The sequence below is a fragment of the Mus musculus genome, chromosome 8 (genome assembly GCF_000001635.26).
Source record: "Mus musculus strain C57BL/6J chromosome 8, GRCm38.p6 C57BL/6J".
In the NCBI taxonomy this organism is placed as follows: domain Eukaryota; kingdom Metazoa; phylum Chordata; class Mammalia; order Rodentia; family Muridae; genus Mus; species Mus musculus.
In genome coordinates, this window is record NC_000074.6 from 25,980,487 (window position 1) to 25,998,596 (window position 18,110).

The 18,110-nt window shown below is 48.9% G+C and overlaps 1 protein-coding gene and 1 long non-coding RNA gene across 3 annotated transcripts; one reads left to right on the plus strand and one right to left on the minus strand.

Moving 5' to 3' along the window:
* Positions 1-117: 117 nt before the first annotated feature.
* Pomk (protein-O-mannose kinase) lies at positions 118-13,635 on the minus strand. Its single transcript, NM_029037.4, has 5 exons — positions 13,601-13,635; positions 9,164-9,255; positions 7,009-7,154; positions 5,760-6,046; positions 118-3,158 (listed from the first exon to the last, which is right to left on the minus strand). The coding sequence occupies exons 4-5, from the start codon at positions 6,036-6,038 to the stop codon at positions 2,388-2,390; spliced, it is 1,050 nt and encodes a 349-aa protein (NP_083313.1). The 5' UTR covers positions 6,039-6,046; positions 7,009-7,154; positions 9,164-9,255; positions 13,601-13,635; the 3' UTR covers positions 118-2,387.
* Gm31402 lies at positions 12,808-17,743 on the plus strand. 2 transcript variants are annotated; one of them, XR_003947369.1, is made up of 2 exons: positions 12,808-14,296; positions 15,926-17,743. It is a non-coding gene; the product is annotated as a predicted gene, 31402 (long non-coding RNA). The 2 variants fall into 2 exon arrangements; XR_378826.3 differs by having other exon boundaries at positions 12,808-13,077.
* The last annotated feature ends 367 nt before the right edge of the window (positions 17,744-18,110 follow it).

Genomic DNA, 18,110 nt, shown 5'->3' on the forward strand with positions numbered 1-18,110 from the left:
CAATTACACAACATGCTGTCCTCCGTAAGTGGCTTCTTCCACACAGTGTTTTCAAGGCGAACTATAGCATGCATGCACCAGCATGTCATTCTTTAAGGCTGAATAATTCCATTAAATGGATATACGTATACTTTATTATTGACCAACATTTGGGTTATTCTTCACCTTTTGTCTACTCTGAGTAACTGTGCCACCAGTGTTAACGGATAATGTGAACAAGTTTTTGATCCTCCTGGGTTTATCCTTGGAAGGACTAACTGCAGGGGCGTGTGAGGAACTGCCCGACAGTTTTCCCAAAATGCTTTTGCACTGTTAAGTTCCCACGAGCAACATAGCAAGGGTTCCAATTACTCCATGTCCTTGTCAACACGTGCTAATGTCTTTGAGCTGATGGGTTTGGGGGAGTTTTTGTAAACCCCGAGTGAACGGGGTCATGTGTGCTTCAAGGGCCAGCTCAGATACCCTGCAAGTTCACCCTCCAATCAGCCACGGGGTACAGAAGACGGAGACAATGCCAGCGTCACCTATTTCTTTTGTCTGTTGTACCTGTTTGCCTCAAAGAGGCAATTCGTCTCAGATGGTGATTCTATGAGGAGGAGGAAGAGGAGGAGGGAAGAAGAGAAAGAAGAGGAGAGGGAGGAGGAGGAAGAGGAGAAAAGGAGGGAGAGGAAGAGGAGAAGAAAGGAGGAAGGAAAGGAGGAGGAGGGAGAGGACAAGGAGGAGGAGGGAATGATGATGATGAGGAGCAGCAGCAGCAGCAGCAGCACAGGAAACCTGTTACAAATTCATGAACTTCATTCTAGATCTGTGAAGCTAGAGACTCTGAGGTGGGCCCCGATCTGTGACTCAAGGAGAAGACAAGAGGCACCTTATGAGAGACCATTAATACATGTCAGATTTCTCATGTCTCCCAAATAAGGATGCCAGCACCACAGGGAGACCTTTTTGTTTTTTTATTGGGGTGTGGGGGTAGACAGGGTCACGGTATATAGCCCAGGATAACCCTGAACTCCTGGTTCCTCCTGTCTCCCAGGTGCTGGGATTACAGGTGGGTACCATTATTCCTGGCTCCACAGTGTTTTAAAGTGTTCAGGCATGCAAGCCCAGAGCAGACTTTGTACTTTCCGGTACAGGGGGACACTGGATAGAAATATTCACACAGAAACTCCAGGTCAGCAGGAAGTTCAAAGCACCATTCAAGGCAGGTAAGAAAGTTCCTTCAACTTGCTGTTCCAAAAATCTCTAGACAGCCACAATCTCAAGAGCATGCTATCTTGGTGCACTTTGGTTTCTTAAAACAAAAACAAAACACAGGTAAGAATGTTTTTGTTTTAATCTCAGGTGTGGGATGCCAGGCTGCTTCAGACTGTCCACAGCAGCTGACTATGATTTGCCTCATGCTCTAGCAGGGGTGTAGTTTTGCCAGCAGCAGACAGTTTCTCTGAGTGTGTGATGATTGGAATTTCTGGGGACTTTTCAGAAGTACATAAGTGCTAGGGCCCCCGAGAAGCGGGGTGGGTTGTTGTTTGCTGTTGGTCGGTGTTTGTGAAGTGGTCGTGGGCGAAGAAGAAACAAGAAGAAATGAGATATCTTGGCAGCAAAGATCATTGCTCCAAGGAACTCGACACCCCTTAATCAGCAAGAAGTCGTCCAACAATATAACAGTGCCCACTTTCCTTTCTCTCTCCTCTCTCCTATCTAGTGTTAGGGGGTGGAAAGGGAAGAAGTAGGGTAGAAGAAAGAAGAACCCACAAAGTAGCTAACGACCATGCACACTTGGCTCAGTGACACGAGTCAGCATAAACGCTTCATAAAAAAAATCATCTCCGGTACTGACAATGACCTTATTGACAAGAAAGGGGCACACTTCTGGCGTCTGGGATTTTCTTTGAGCATTTGTGTGTGTGCACATGCCATGGGTCAGATCCAAGGCTTTGCACACAACTAGGCAAGTGCCCTGCCACGGAGTTAAAACATCCCCAGCTTCCAACAGGGCTTTCTGAATGAGAAGAAATTGTCTCTGAGGAACTAGTGGGTTGTCCCCCCCTCCCCCAAAAGATTTCTGTTTCCTACTAGTCTATAAAAAGTTACCAAGGCAGGCAGCATGTCTTCAAGGTCACCGTTTGATCACTCCCTTGAAACTATGCAGATCCAGAATCCTCTGCATCTTCACCAGGGAGCATCCTGAAGCCAGGCTTTCTCGCTTGGCAGCTTCCATCCGGGCTGCCAGGAGAGCAGAACACTCAAACATGCAGGCAGACGTAGAGGAGGCCTACGTGGCTGAACAGCCAGGGTCAACATCCATCCATGCAAAGCTCTTCCATCATCAAGAGCGGAACAGCTGGGATGCCATTCAGCCATCAAGCACGTCACTCGATGGCTCATTTTTACAGCATTTCTTTCGTCTGCGACATCACAGTGTCTCGGAGTGAATGGAAAACCCTCTGGTAAGCGTCTAGCACGTTCTGAGCAGTGGGTCTTTCTGCCGGGATCTGGCTCTTGCACGCCTTATGGATATCAAACAAATGGAATCTAACCATATCACTCCCTTCCACGTGCCCCAAGAGGAAACTGGAGACATCTGGAATCTTCCAGATGTCAACCTTCTCATTGTAGGAAGGCATGAGATCGTCTTGGAAGGGCGTGTCTTCTCCGTAGGGCCACAGCTGCTCTGGAGCCACAAAATCCCCATGGAGCTCTCTGTGGCCACACTTTATAAGTACCCCAGAGTCATGGTCTACCAGGGGCAGAGCGTCCAGGTCGTTTGCCACAATGCTGAAGTTACTTGTTAGCAGGTACTGGGACAATGTTTTGGGCAGGTCGTTAGAGTCACACATGACCCTCGTGCCCAGGGGGCTGTGATGCAGATAGTTAATGATGCTGACGTACTCCATGGCCAGCTGCAGCCTGTGCTGCCAAGTGTTCACGTCTTGGTACTTTGAAAGGTTTAGTGTTTCTTCCAGGTTGCTCAAGGAACCTAAGGGGTGATATTCGGTGAGAATAGTGCCATCTTCCTCACAGTAGCCCACCAGCGTGACCACGTGCTCACTCTGTAGAGACTTCAGCATCTGCAGCCCATGCAGGAAGTCCTCCTTCATCTCCAGCCTGGTGAGCCGGGAGAGAGCGACTTTGTGTTCCTTCCATTCAGACAGAAAGACCTGAAAAAGGACCACAGAGAACATCATTCCTGGACTCTCTCTAAGGTGAGCTGAGAAACAAACACTTCCCACAAGGCAGGCATGGTGCAGAAGACGTGGAAATGTCCCAGACCAGGCCAGGCCCTGCCGCCCCAGAGCTATAGACAAACACACACCACTCAGCAAGATGAACAGCTAACAGACAAGAAAGGAGGGAAGAGCAGAGTCAAGGGGGAGATGAGACTCTTCCAAAGGCTGGAAGAACCCGAGAGCTGTCGTGTACCGTGGTGAATAGGAGTACAGCCTGCTCCTGGCTGACAGAAGAGGACTCAGGACAACCTCCGGGTGTATGGCTCAAGGTGGAAGGTGATATCATACACTAAGGGGGAGAAGCAAGCCGCACAGCCTCACAGAGGAGATCACCAGAATTCCACACCAAGTCAGCTGTAGTGACACAAACTTGTAATCGCCAAACTCAAGAAGTAGAGGCAGGAGGATGATGAATTTGAACAGTCTGGGCTATAAAGTGAAACTCAAATTTAAAAGGACAACAAACAAGAGTTCCACACAGGACATACGGACATGTTCAGAGAACCCCAAATAGAGACATCAAATAAACAGTTGATTGTGTGGACCTAGGACTCAGGGACAGAGGCTAGAGGGAGTTTGTTAAATACATAAAAGCAACAGAGTTGGGTGGCGGCGGCAGTAGCACACACTTTTAATCCCAGCATTCAGGGGGGAGAGGTAGGTAAATCTTTGAATCCAAGGCCAGCCTGGTCTCCAGAGCGAGTTTCAGGACAGCCAGGGCTACACAGAGAAATCCTGTCCTGAAAAAACAAACACAAACAAATAAACTGACGCAGTAAAATTCAACTAGGTCTAGATGCTAGATTATATCTAGAGACACAGAAAGATGCTCTCTCAGTCTCACGAACACGGCTGTGTTCGGTCCAGACAGCTATGCATTGAGGGACAGGCCTGTCCTGTGTGGTATAAGGAGTCTGGCAACACTGGCACTGAATGCCAGTAACACTGAATGCCAGTAACAGCTCCACCGTCCAGGAGTGACAACCACGAGTGTCTGCACACATTGCTATCTCCCTCAAAACTGCTGTGGGTGGAGAAGTGGTCGTCTATGGTTGAGACGAGGGAAGAGAAGTCAGGAAAGGACTGCCAACAGAAGTGAGGGCTGCAGATGAGAAGCCTGTGGCCACGCCCAGAAAACCAGAGTCCAAGGGCAAGAAACAACTGAGTCCAGGCTCGCTGGCTGCGAAGACTAAGGAAGAGGAAGGCTGTCTTCAGCTTGTACTCAGCTGGTGACATCGATTAAAAGCAGCTTCCTGGCATGTGGAGGTCACACAGGGGAAGGATGACAGTGACAGAGAGCCCAGGAGGTAGAGGGGGTTAGCGGAGCTCTCCCGTGACAGAGACAGAGACAGAGACAGAGGGTGGCAGCTGCGGAGGGCTGGGCAGTCAAGACAACAGACTTCTTTCTGTGATGTGTGCTTATTCGTGTCCCGCCAGGAATGAAGGGCGGGGTGAGAACCACTCTATAAGCCATGTGTGCAGGGAGCTGTGCAGATTGACTGCACAGGGAGAAGATGAGGATGCTCTCTGAGGAGCCCTCTGTCCTCCTAACTCAGAACACATGAGACCATTAGCTAAGGTAAAGGGTGAGTGTCTGAAAAGGTGAGTGTCCAGTCTCAGAGCAGGAGAGCATCACCGAGGCCTGCTGTGCTGGCCTGAAGGCTCAGAGCCCTAACTCTATACGCTGTCTACCCTGCTTGTGTTTTCTCCCAGAACTAGAAAACCTGGCAACTGAAGACAGTATATTCTACCACTAGGTACCACAATTTTTATTTTATTATTAACTTACAACCCTGGAATTTTCTTCCTGAAACCAACTGGAGTCCCGACCTACACCTAACAGTTACAGATAATAAACTCATATAAAATAAATAAAATATAATAAATAAATAGTGTTTCTGAAAATATGTATTTTTGGACAAGATCTCCTATAACCCAGGCTAGCCTTAAATTCCCCACATAGCCAAAAATGGCCCTGAAGCACACGTTCTTTTTTTTTTTTTTTTTTTTTTGGGGGGGGGGTTGTGTTTCGAGACAGGGTTTCTCTGTGTAGCCCTGGCTGTCCTCAAACTCAGAAATCCGCCTGCCTCTGCCTCCCGAGTGCTGGGATTAAAGACCTGCGCTACCACGCTCGGCTTTTTTTAGGGGGTTGGGGGGCGAGCGTTCTTTCAACTGAACTATAATCCTGGCCTCTCTCCTAAAAGTATCATTTCCAGCCTCTCATAGGATAGTGCACTTACACACCTGGCACCGTTCCTCCAGATGGTTTAGCCCTACCAGAGTTCTAGATCTGAGAACACTGGGCTCAAGAACCGACACACAGGGCCTTCGGCTCTCTCCTATTTGCTTTTAAGCCAGTGTTTCACTCTGCTGCCCTGGTTGGCCTCAAAGTCCTGCCACCAGCCATCTTGCCTGAGACGCCCAGGTACAGCAACAGGTGCCACATCGTTCTTCCAGCGATGCTGCTGCCCGCAGCACGCGCAGGCGCAGGCGCGGCTCTTCCAGCCAATGGCAGCAAGCAGGAATACTCACTCTCTTCACGGCTCCCTCCCCAACGCGCTTCAGCTGCCTGACTTCTGTCCTCAGCTCTTCACAGGACAGCCAGCGTGAGCAGTTTCTCATCCGCCCCATTCTGAAGTAGCCCGGAGGACAGCGCCTAGAGTCCGCGGTGGATCGTCCAGGGGAGATGAAAAGCTGATCAAGGCAGAGGTAGAGCGCCACGTTCATAAGGGCCATGGCGAGCAGCAGCCCCACGCCCCGGGGGAGCTCTCTATGCGTGAGACCATTCCTGGTTCCATGTTGCTGTCCCATGTCAGTCCCTACAACAGAACAGGAGACAATGAGTAGCAAGCACCATTGTCTGCTTGGATTTCCACTCAGATGCCTCTGGCGGGCTGGAGGCGGCCACACCCACTCATGGGTTCAGTCAGCTTCGGGGTCACTTGCAGGCTTGTGTGATGAACCCGCAAATGTGAGCGACTCTCATAAACGTTATTCTTCATTACAGGCTAAAAGTAAGCTCATCCAGACCAGGTCTGGTCTTTTTCGGCCACACTCAATCGATAGCCTGAACGTTTAGTGAAACATAAGCAAAATATGTATTTGCCGGACTGGGATAGAATAAAGACAAGGGTGTAGGCAGACAGGGGACTCCTGCAGCTAGCTGACATGTTAGGGTGCTCCTTGGAAGTTACCCAAAAGCCCCTGAACAAGCTGGTGATGGAGTTTCCAGCATGTGCAAGATCCTGGTCTCAAACCCTAATCTAGCAATAACAAGATATTTAGGCTCTCTTCTTTTGGGGCTCAGGGGATTGAATGCAGGGCGTCAGTTATGCTAGCTGAGCACCCCGGCCCTGAGAGACAGAAGCAAAGGTGGCTCTTCGGCAGGTGCACAAGGCGGCTCTGGGGTGGGGAAGATGGAGGTGTAGAGGCCCTGAGGGTGGGGAAGATCTCTATCTGCAGAGGCCCTGGCAATAATGGGGGGGGGTAACAGTTGACAAAGTTGTGGGTGGCAATCACTGTGACAAGATCTTCTGGAGAGATGACTCAGGAGACACTGGAAGTAGGGACCTAAAAAATCCAGAACAGGGTCACTACAGGCCATCACAAAGCGGCCATGATGGAGGGGCCTGGATGGAGGAGCCTGGATGGGGATAAGTCTGAGATACACCCTCAAACAAAGGATGCTTGTCCCTGGAGGTGCTGGAGAGAGATCTTCTAAGCTGACTCTCAGGCTGGGGACATGGGGACCCAGCATCAATAGTGACAAAAAAAAAGTTACCTTCAGCAGTTTCTTTTTTCTCCCAGCAGGGTTTCCATCCACATGCCTGTGTCCCTCAGTGACCTGCTTGGTTCAACATGGCAGCTCACAACCTCTATAACTCCAGTCCCAGGAGATCTGATGGTGTCTTCTGGCCTCTGGAGATACTGCAATCACATAGCACACGGACACACGTGTAAGCAAAATACCCATAGATGAAAAATTAGAAACGGGTTGTGGTAATGGTGGTAATGGTGGCATACACTTTAAATCTCAGCACTTGGGAGGCAGAGGTAGGTGGATTTCTGAGTTCGAGGCCAGCCTGGTCTACAAAGTGAGTTCCAGGACAGCCAGGGCTATACAGAGAAACCCTGTCTCAAAAAACAAACAAACAAAACCAAAAGCCTAAACAAACCAAATTATATCTCAACTTAAAAGACTAATTCAACTCAATTTCAAGTCTTCTCCCCCAAATCTATTCCGCTACACATTTCACATTGGTAAATAAGGAATCTCTCCCTCCTCTTTCTAAGCCCAAGAGGACACGGGTGGTGTTGGCACAGCAGCAAGAGGAGACACTAGAACTGACAGTTCACTGGCTTTCGCTTATACCACAGAACAAAACGCTGTGCTCATTCCTGCTGTGCTCAGGGTGCGCTCAGGAGACCCTGACTCTGCAGTCACTTTGGTTTCTGTCAGAGAGGCCACCTGGAGGCCACCTCACTGGTTCACCCCACAGGCTTGGGTCTGCCCAGCTAGCTCCAGCAGGTGACTCGGGTCACTTGTTCATCTTTCCACAGGGTCCGGACTCATCTTAATCCCCAGGCAGCTTCCTCAGGGCATCTTCAGAGAGCTAACAAGAGCTGAGACAACTGTGTCCATCACGGACTTGCCGTTTCTCTTTCAGGATATATATTTTTAATGTATTTACATATTTATTTATAAATGTATTTATACACATATATTTAAATAGACTTAATATATTTAAAAACGTTATGTTGATGATGACGATGGTGTGTGGGTAGGGTGAGCACAAGCTACAGCAAGCATGGAGAGGTCAGAGGACAGCTGTGTGGAGCTGATTCTCTCTTGCATCTTTAAGTGGGTTCTGAAGTGACAGGCCAGGTGGTGGCGGCGGCGCACGCCTTTAGTCCCAGCACTTGGGAGGCAGAGGCAGGTGGATTTCTGAGTTCGAGGCCAGCCTGGTCTACAGAGCGAGTTCCAGGACAGCCAGGGCTATACAGAGAAACTCTGTCTCGAAAAACCAAAAAAAAAAAAAAAAAAAAAAAAAAAAGATGTGACAATGTGACAGGCTCACCCACCAGGCACCTTTATCCACTGAGCCTTCTCTCCAGCTCACCTTCATAATCCTTAGAGGGACCAGGTGTGCCTCAACTTAGACCTTAGGTCTAGGGGTTGTAATTGTTTTTTCTCTACAAAGTATCAAATGCTAAATAGGCTCAGGAGTCAATGTCAAAACCAAGTGACAACCACATGGGTGTTGTGAGGTGCAGAAAGGGGACAGGTGCCCTGGATCACCTGTCTGCCACTCGGCTCCGCTGTGGGGTGTCAGAGAAGCTGCTGCCGAGTGCAAAACCAAAGCTCTGAGGCTGCGCTCTAACACCGTCTACTCAACAGACACAAGACTCTGAACGTCGTCCGGTTCTTATGCAATCACAACATAACTCTTACCCAGGGTTTACTGAGAGAAAGTGGCCGGATACAGCTCACTGGTAAGTGCTTGCTTTGCTCCTGGTTTTTATAAAACCAGGCGGTCGATTGTAGCTGGCCAAACCTGGCATCAGATGGTAGGATTCCTTCCTTCTTGCAGACCGAAGTCATTTCACCTCATGCTGGGTCTCTGGTAGCTCTGTAAATGCTCACAATCCCTAAGTTTACACTGTAGCCCACATCTTTCTCCCAACACTCCGTGGGCTCCATGTCTGGATGCCCCCTGCCCCCTCCCCAGCACACCCCTTCTCTGGGGTTCTCACTCTTTCATTCGGACAGAATCCATTCATCGTTCACGACACCGATCAGAGTGACTCCGTCCTTCCCTCCCTTGAGCCCAGAATCAGCCCAAGTCCTACATACATACTGTATCACCTGACTCTAGCCTGTTCTCAGCTGCCCTTCCCTCACTCCACCCCTGTCATGTGCCACCAGCACCCCTTACCTGGCCTTCTACAGCCGAACCCTGCATGGTCTTTCTGTGTTCCAGTCCATTATCCATGCAGCAGACAGGATCTTCCTTCTTTCACAAAATGCCTCAAAAGAAAAATACAAATAAAATTATAACCATCTATTCTGTCTTTGTTAATCTATACTTGTCCTGACTATATTTCAATTTTTCAAAAAAAAATACATATACATATATTTATTTTTGAAGGTGGCTTACTGGGGCCCAACCCAGAATCTTGCATAGCACGTGATTCCCTCACTGAGCTACAACACACCCCAGCTTGATCTCTGAGAAAGAATTGAAATGTTACATATACCCCTGGAGCACCTCTGATGCCCTCGTCATCCCCTCATTAGCCTCATGGTTGTTCTCTGGTGCTCTCCAGTTGTGGATCTGGGAACTTGGGAGGACGAACAATTTCCTAGGTGCTCACGGACTGATCAGAATCAAAGTCTGCTTTGAAAAGTTCTCTAAGCCCTCTGGATGAATGCTAAGACGAGGCCCTCTAGTGGACGCCGTCGAACCCGCGTGTTCCTGAGAGCACAAGTCTCTCCGCCCAACTTCTCAGGCATTGTGCTTCTTGCTGTAGCCTGGAATTCTGCTGTGGGAGAACAGTCCAAAACTGTTGTGCGAGGGCAACTCTGGGAGCTTGTGAGAAGACTCAAGAAAACAACCCAAGAGTCCTGTGACCTCGGTTTCTTAGACCCACAGAATCAGTCTTGGAATGTGCTCTTAATGCTCCTCCCAGATGGAGCGGATAGGCGTGGGTTTACTTCAGCTGCAGTTATCCACGTGACTCTATGGGAGAATGCTGTCTGCCACATGCGGCTTGCCCTTGTGATTGGACACTTGGCCCAGATGACTCTCCTTAACCCTCAGAGTATAAGTTGTCCGATGCTCTGAATAAAGATGGCTACGGGGAGAGACTTTCGTCTGCCTCATTTTTAGGCCCTGTTCTCACAGGTTCACAACACCAGCTAGAGCAGCGAACACTCTACAACTAATGTTTTTTAAAGCACAGCATAATTGTTGTTATAACTTCTTACATTTTATTTATTTATCTGAATATAGAAAGATGACACCTGCTAAGGCATACATGTGGAGGTCAGAAAACAGTTTGTAGGAACCAGTTCTCTCCTACTATGTGGGTCCTGAGGGCTGAACTCAAGTTACTGGGTTTGACAGCAAGCCCCAATCTCCACTGAGCCATTTTGCCAGCCCACCCACCACAATGTATTTTAGAGATGCATCTATTGTACTTCATTAGTTGCGACTGACTCTAGGACCATTAGTGAATTAATTCCCACCCCCCCCTCGCCCCAGCCTCATGGTATAGAAAGAGCAACTATACATACGTCTTGCCTCCCATGTCTCCTATGTGCTGGGATTATAAACATTCACAACCACCCAGGTGTGAAACACACAATTTGAACAATTTGAGCCACAGTCTCGGTCACAGAGCCTGATCCTTCCAAACCACAGATTTAATCCCACCCTCACATCCTCCTGGCCGGGAAATACAAGCATTCAATAGTCCCACTGTGTCCCGAGGAACACACACGTCTAAATGCGTTCTACTGGCTGGTTTCATGTGTCAACTTGACACAGCTGGAGTTATCACAGAGAAAGGAGCTTCAGGTGAGGAAATGCCTCCATGAGATCCAACTATAAGGCATTTTCTCAATTAGTGATCAAGGGGGAAAGGCCCCTTGTGGGTGGGACCATCTCTGGGCTGGTAATCTTGGGTTCTATAAGAGAGCAGGCTGAGCAAGCCAGGGGAAGCAAGCCAGTAAAGAACATCCCTCCATGGCCTCTGCATCAGCTCCTGCTCTCTGACCTGCTTGAGTTCCAGTCCTAACTTCTTTCAGTGATGAACAGCAATGTGGAAATGTAAGCTGAATAAACCCTTTCCTCCCCAACTGCTTCTTGGTCATGATGTTTGTGCAGGAATAGAAACCCTGACTAAGACATGCATGGATGAGTCCTGAGTGACTAGGGATGTAGATAGTTGTGCTTAGCATATTCTACGATGCGGTGCCCTGGAGAATACCAACGGGAACATAAACTCCTGGAACCCAGTCTTGGCTGGCTTACCTCTCTACACGCACGCATGCATGCTATGGGCCACACTCCAGCCCCCATCTACTCCTAGGTGTTCAAAGAAACCCTTTGGGAGCTGTGTAGGCCTTTCCCTTCTAGATTATGTGCTCCTTGATGTCTGTCTCCTGTTCTGTTTGGTTTCCCACTGTCTGCAGTGCCTCGAACAGCAGGGACTTGAATGTACCAACTCCTCACGCCCCCCCCCCCCCCCGCGTCTCTTCTTCAGTTCTCTGTGGGATCCGACCTGTAACGCCTCTCATCCACCCATTTCTTCTTGCACCCGGTGTCGCCACACCAACACCATGGTTACATCTTCCCAGTGTCAAGTCTCAACCTAACCTCCCCCTCATCTTACCTGGCCACTGGGTGAATGCAAGCTTCATGCAGCCTAGAGCTCATACCGTTTTAGGAAGGAAAGGATGCTCCCCAAGAAAACAACACAAGGCAGACTGGGCAGATTGCTCAATGGGTAGTGAGGACCCCAGAATCCCAAAGAAGCCAGATGTACTGTAATCCCACTGGTGGCGGATAGTCGAAAAGCTGCTGGACCAGCTAGCCAGACACATGGCGGGACACCACAAAGTGACACCGTCTCAAACAAGGCAGGAGGCCAAGAGCCACACCCATGTTGCACTCTGACCTCCACATGTACACCATGACACACGTGTGAAACACGCACATAGGCACACACACTTTTGAATGTAAAATTGTCAGCCCCTTTCCAGGGTTTTTGCAAGGGATTTGTGGCAGCACACAGAAACTGTCTTTATTGGGGGCTGGAGAGGTGGCTCAGCGGTTAAGAGCACTGATTGCTCTTCCGAAGGTCCTGAGTTCAAATCCCAGTAACCACATGGTGGCTCACAACCATCTGTAATGAGATCTGACTCCCTCTTCTGGTGTGTCTGAAACAGCTACAGTGTACTTACAATCTTAAAAAAAAAAAAAAAATTCTCACCCACTACTCATACTCCAGTACCATATATGCATGTTCAGTCCCCTATGGTCTGGGTGAGCATCCTCCAAAGGCCCATTCATTAAAGACTTGGTCTCCAGCTGTTGGCACTACCAGACAGCAGCAGAACCTCGAGGAGGCAGAGTCTGCTACAAGGAAGCTTCTGTCAGTAACACGTGACCTAGAAGGAGACACTGGGCCCTCAGCCTGTGTCTCTGTGCTTCCAGGATGCCAGGAAGTAAGATGACCTCTCCCATCATGGTCTTCCCCTCTTCAATTTTCTCTTCCACCGCTCTCTCCCGCCACGACGAGCATAATGACCACAGGCCATAAGCAAAGAATCCCACGGCTGAGCCCAAGAAAATCCTTCCCCTTTAAAAGCTGACCATAGCAAGAAAGGCCAGCAACACTGACAAAATGCTGCAGGAACCCAGAATTCATATTTTTCAATCTACTTATTTTATACACAGGAGTGTTCGCTTGCATGCACACTGTACAATATGTGCTATGTGTGCCTGGTGCCGAGGGAGGTCAGAATACAGTGCTGGATTCCCTGAAACGGAAATTATGGACAGTGGGGAGCTATTAGGGAATTGAACCCAGGTCCTCTGCAACGAGTGCTGTTAGCCACTAGCCATCTCTCCAGCCTTAGAATCCATACTATCAGATCTATGCGGAACCCTCTTTGCTTGGCAATCGATTAACACACCTGTTTCTTGTGGACCGCCCAGGCAGCCCAGAGCTTAAAGAAGTGAGTATGTGTGGTCGGCAGAGCGGGAACTTCCGGCACTGTTTAAACACCAAGGCTATTTGATAACGGTGAAAAAGGACCAGCTGCTGTATGTCGACTGCTTAGGTTAGTCAAGGGAAATAAGTCAACTAAATGAATTGCCAATATGCAGAATATTTTACACAATTCGAGAAGGAGCTGGTGTCACCCAATTCAGACTAAATTTCATTTCCCGATAACTATTTAAACAGTCTGGATGTTATTTAGTTTGGACAGGCGAAGGTGGGGGCGGGGGGCATCAAATTTACTAAAGGTCTAAAACTGGTTTTTAACAAAGAGGGGGAGAGAAAGCGAGAGCATGGCGGACAGCCTCCGCTCACATGGTTCAATAGCAGCTCCCGGTGCATGGTACTGGGATACCATGGATACCGGGAGAGGGGTTGCGTGGTGAGCATCCAAAGGGAATGCATGGTGCACCCGGAGGAGGGGTGCGCGGTAAGCACGGGAGGAGCCAGCACCAGTACCCGGTTTAGTTTTCATGATCCCCATGAGAGGATCCACTTTGGGATTGGGTCCGGGGGCTCAGGAGGGTCAGGCTTGGAAAGGCCCCACAGAACCCTGTCCCGCTTCACTACGCCCCGGAGCCTACCTGGCGACCACCAAATCCGGCTCGCATTCCAGGACGCCTGCGCGGCCGGAAGCGGTCGGAGACGAGCGTGAGGCTGCCTCCTGGTGGCCGCCTCTTGCCTTACAGTGGACGCCCGCGCCAGCGTAGGCGCGGTCATCCATACCCTGGTCCTCATTTCCTCTAGCCAAACTGGTGAAGGCCAGGCTGCAACAGCAAGGTTGAGCCTGGGACTGGGGACCTCAGAGGGGCTGCTTCCTGATCTACAGCTCTACACTCTCTGCAAAGCGGTGGCTGCCAAAGAGTGATCCTCAGAAAAGCAACACGAGCAAATCGCAGAGTGAGGCTCAGTGCACTGATAATGCCTCTGGCTTTGAAAACTATGTGACTTTGGAGCTTTGGCCTGAGACGCCAAGCTGCGCGTCACAGATTTCAGGGCCAAACCTCAAGTCATGCGAAGGCTGGAAGGTCTCAGCGTGCTACACTAGTATTAGTACTGGAAGTGAAATGGGAGGGGTAAGGTTGGGAAATGGAAAATCAGACATATCATCTACTTCTAAACTGATTTATTTTCCAGATTTGAAATCAAAACATACAGTGTGTGGGTAAAAACAAAAACCATCTATGTTTATTATCCAAACTCTAAGCATGCTAAAGAACCCAGAATCTTGATCTAGGAAGCACTAGAGGAACCGACAAAACTCCCTTCAAAGAATCCCTGTAAGCAACTTTTGCTTCTCAGACTGACAAATGCGTTTGTGTGTGGTGTGCCAGAGAACTCAAAGGCCAGGAGTGATAGATAGACTTGCTGGTAATTGTGGTCCCCCAGATACCAATGCTATATGAACTAAACTCAGGTTCTGTGGGGCCATCTCTCCAGCACCAGGGCTATTTATAGTAGAAAATATACCTGGATGTATAACAGCAAGTATTTCAGAAATAAATTATAGGCATTATATAAAAAACACCATTAAGAACACTGTTTAATGAATAGTTTCAGTTTGTGAAGCTTTAAAACTTCTGGTGATGATGGAGGTAATGGTTGTAAAATAATGTGAATATATTGGATGCCACTGAAATAAACACTTAAAAATGACTCAGATACGGGCTGGAGAGACCCCCTCAGTAGGTAAGAGCATTGGTTGCTCTTCCAGAGAACCTGGGTTCCTGGCATCCACTTGGCAGCTCACAACCACCTGTAACTGAGTTCTAGAGGATTAGACCTCCTCCGCTTCTGCCCTCTGAGGGCACTGCACACACGTGGTGCTCAGACATATAAGCACGCAGAACACCCAGCCACATAAAATAAATTCCAAAGCAACCTGTTACAAAAGGACTAAAATCAGGAGGTGTGTTATATAGAGTTTGCTATAATAAGTGATGATGCTGCAGGGGGCCACAGAGATGGCCAGCAGGTCAGCGTGCTTGCCACCAAGCCTGACCATCTAAGTTCAGTTTCCTAGGACCCCTCCTAGGGGAGGGGAGAAGGATTCTCACCATGTCATCCTTAGATCTCCAAATGCACACGCATGGACACACACACACCAAATAAACGTGACATTAGGTGATGCTGTGATGATGCATCCTGACATGAAGAGCTATTCATGGCACATGGATGTAGTGCTTTTGATGCTAAGCATCCCGCATAGGTCCACGTGGTCCTCTGCGGGGCAGGCTGCTTTGGAAGTGGAGCCCTGTTAGAGGATGCGATTCCTTAACAGGCCTTACTTCCTGTTCACGCTCTGTTTCCTGGGTCTGAGTGCCAATCTCCCATGGGGCAGCCATCAAATCACTCACTGTCTGCTGCTGTATCCGTCTTGAAATGATAGCCTGTGTGCCCTTGGCATAATGAAACAAAGTAACAAGTTGCTTTTGTCAGAGAATTTGATTACAAGGTGAAAGTTAACTAAGACAATGGCTAAGGGTGGGAAACAATCCCATGCTTTAAAAATGTTTTTAATGTTGTGGCACCTGGATCGACTCCAGGAGCCCATGCTATCCTCACACCCCGGAAGCCAATAAAACAGTGATTTCAACAAAAGATGGGGAGGGGACTTCCGAGAAAGATGGGAAACTTCCATAAAGCACAGCTTCAAAATCCAAGCAAAATTAAGGGTAGAGCTATTTGTGTGGTCAAGGAAGACTGGCATTTGGAGCAGCATGGATCTGGTCAGGGGATGTCTGCTCTGTTCTCCCCTGACCTAAATTCAGTACGGCTAAAACCTGGAAGTCCTCTAGTTAACCACGGAGCAGCAAAGAAGACTCCTAAGTCAGGAAGTAGAGGAAACCCTCATTTCTGTGTTGTTCTATCCCTGTTCTCACTTCTGCCTTTTCCTTATTTATTCCCAGCCACCTGCACCACAGTAGCATATGTGACTGCCAACCAAAAACTGCAGGACCAGAACACAGTAAAGCCTTCCTTTCTACCCAGTGGAAATGGACTCTGAGGAAGCCCAAACCAGCTCGCCCTGCCTCCCTCCCCAGGCCCAACCTGCTTCATTGCTATAGCACGATTGTGGACGTAGGCAGATTCTTGTCTGTGTGTGTTTTTAAAATTATTATTTTTTTCTTATTCTTAGGGAATGAATTAAGGTCAAATCCTCCCCCATTTCCCTTCTACACTCTCTTCCCAACATGTCCCCTTCCCACCTCCATGTCTCCCCGCCCTCCCCTTGGTGCTGCTCCTACTGGGGCTGCCCCTATATGGAACCTTCAGGGCCAGCAGGATTCTGTAGAGATTCTGTGTGAGTCCTCAGCTGCTTCACAGCAGTCCTGCCTTTGTTTTTCCGCACACAAGTCCCTTGTTCTAGTATCAGAAACAGCCAGCGGGTATGAGTGTGCACATGCACGTACAGGTGTGTACACACCTAGAGAGGCCATCTGAGCATAGGAAACCTACCAATGGCTTCACCTTCAGAAAGGATTCTCGATCCAGTGATCGAGTGGCAGTCTTTTCTTGGTAAGGGGTTAGGGGAGAAAGCACTTCCCCAGGCTATGCTGGAGTTTCAGCTGGCTCAATGCTTTGCAGGTAATCACAGTGGCTCTGAGTTTCTGAGCACAACAGCTGTGGCCCACCCCGTTCACAGCCAGCATCCCACCGGCACTCGCTCCTCCTCGCCCTGTCCTCTGGCTCTTACATCCATCCTGCCTCCTCCTCCTGAGTCAGATGCCTCACGTCGGGTTGAGCACCCAATCCCTACTTCTCGGCGCTGTGCATTTCTGTAGATTGCTGCGCAGGTTCTTGACTGTCAAACTGGAATCTGGGTCTCTGGCCAGAGAACTGACATGGGCTCTCCGTGAAAACGAAATGTTCTGTGTGTAGGGTGTGCTGGGACTTGCCTTTAATCTCAGCACTCGGAGGCCGATTGACCTGGACATCACACACCTGATTCCAACCACACAGGACACTTCGAGAACTATGCTAATGACGAGGGTTCTGCTCATGACCAAAATAATGCTGAAGGACATGCAAACTCTTGAAACAAACCTTAAAGTACAAAGTATCTCAAAGGGGCGGAAATGGCTGAGCTGTTGTGGGCACACACTGTTCTTATGGTGGATCTGAGGGACAAACACAGAAGTGATGGCAGAGCAGAGGGTGCGGAGCAGCCTGAGGACAGACTAACAGAAGCATCTCTGAAGGCAGGGTCTGGCTACCCAGTAGCCTCTGGAGCATGGGAATTATAGCACATATCGCCATGCCTGCTTGTTTTGGTCAAGGCAGAATCTCACTTGGTCGCCCAGACCGCCACTGAACTTGTAAACCTCTGCGTGCAGGGATCCTAGCTATGTGCTACCATGCTGGGCCCTAGAAACAAAGGTAAGTCGCTGACAGCAATTTCTGAGGATAAATGTTCTTAGACTGGCGGGTTTTGTTTTTTTGAGACAAAGTCTTCCTATGTGGCCTAGAGGACCCGGACTCTGAAATGTAGACCAGGCTGGTCATAAACTCACAAAGATACACTTGACTCTGCCTCCTTGGAGGCGTACACCACTACAGTTGACTACTAGGCTGTGTTTTGTTGTTTCTACTTCAATGCTGCTAAAAAAAAAAATAAAATAAAAATGCTATTTTCAAATATAGAACTAGAGATTTGGGAGATCTACAAGTGACAAACACTGACATAAGATGTAAAAACAAAAATAAAATGTTAAAAGTGACTTAAATGTATTTTCTCTACTAAAAGTTACTTCCCAACTTTATGTGGAGAAGAGGCTTATTCAAGTCTTCACAGGGATCTCCTCAGCTGCGGTTTGGTGTCCTAACACTGAAATCCCTATGGACTGCTGCTGCGGCTAACACACTACTCTGAGGCACTCAGACTCCTTTCTAACCCCACTCTAGTCTCAAGTGACTGGTAGAGGCCAGAAATCAAGGGACTACATTTCAGAGCCTCTGGTCGGCCAGTACATCGCAAGTGTGCTTCCATAGAAGGTGGCAACCTAGAGCTGGCATAGGGAACCGTGCGTTCCAACTCCTCACGCCGCAGTTTCCCAGCTCTGGTACAGGCAGCAGCAACTTGTTGCTATGGCA

Excerpts from the sequence above, each read along its gene's own strand:
- Pomk (NM_029037.4), bottom strand. The coding sequence starts at position 6,038 with ATGGGACAGCAACATGGAACCAGGAATGGTCTCACGCATAGAGAGCTC. Across the intron at positions 3,159-5,759 it reads GGGAGGGAGCCGTGAAGAGA|GTCTTTCTGTCTGAATGGAA; the intron begins GTGAGTATTCCT and ends GTCCTTTTTCAG.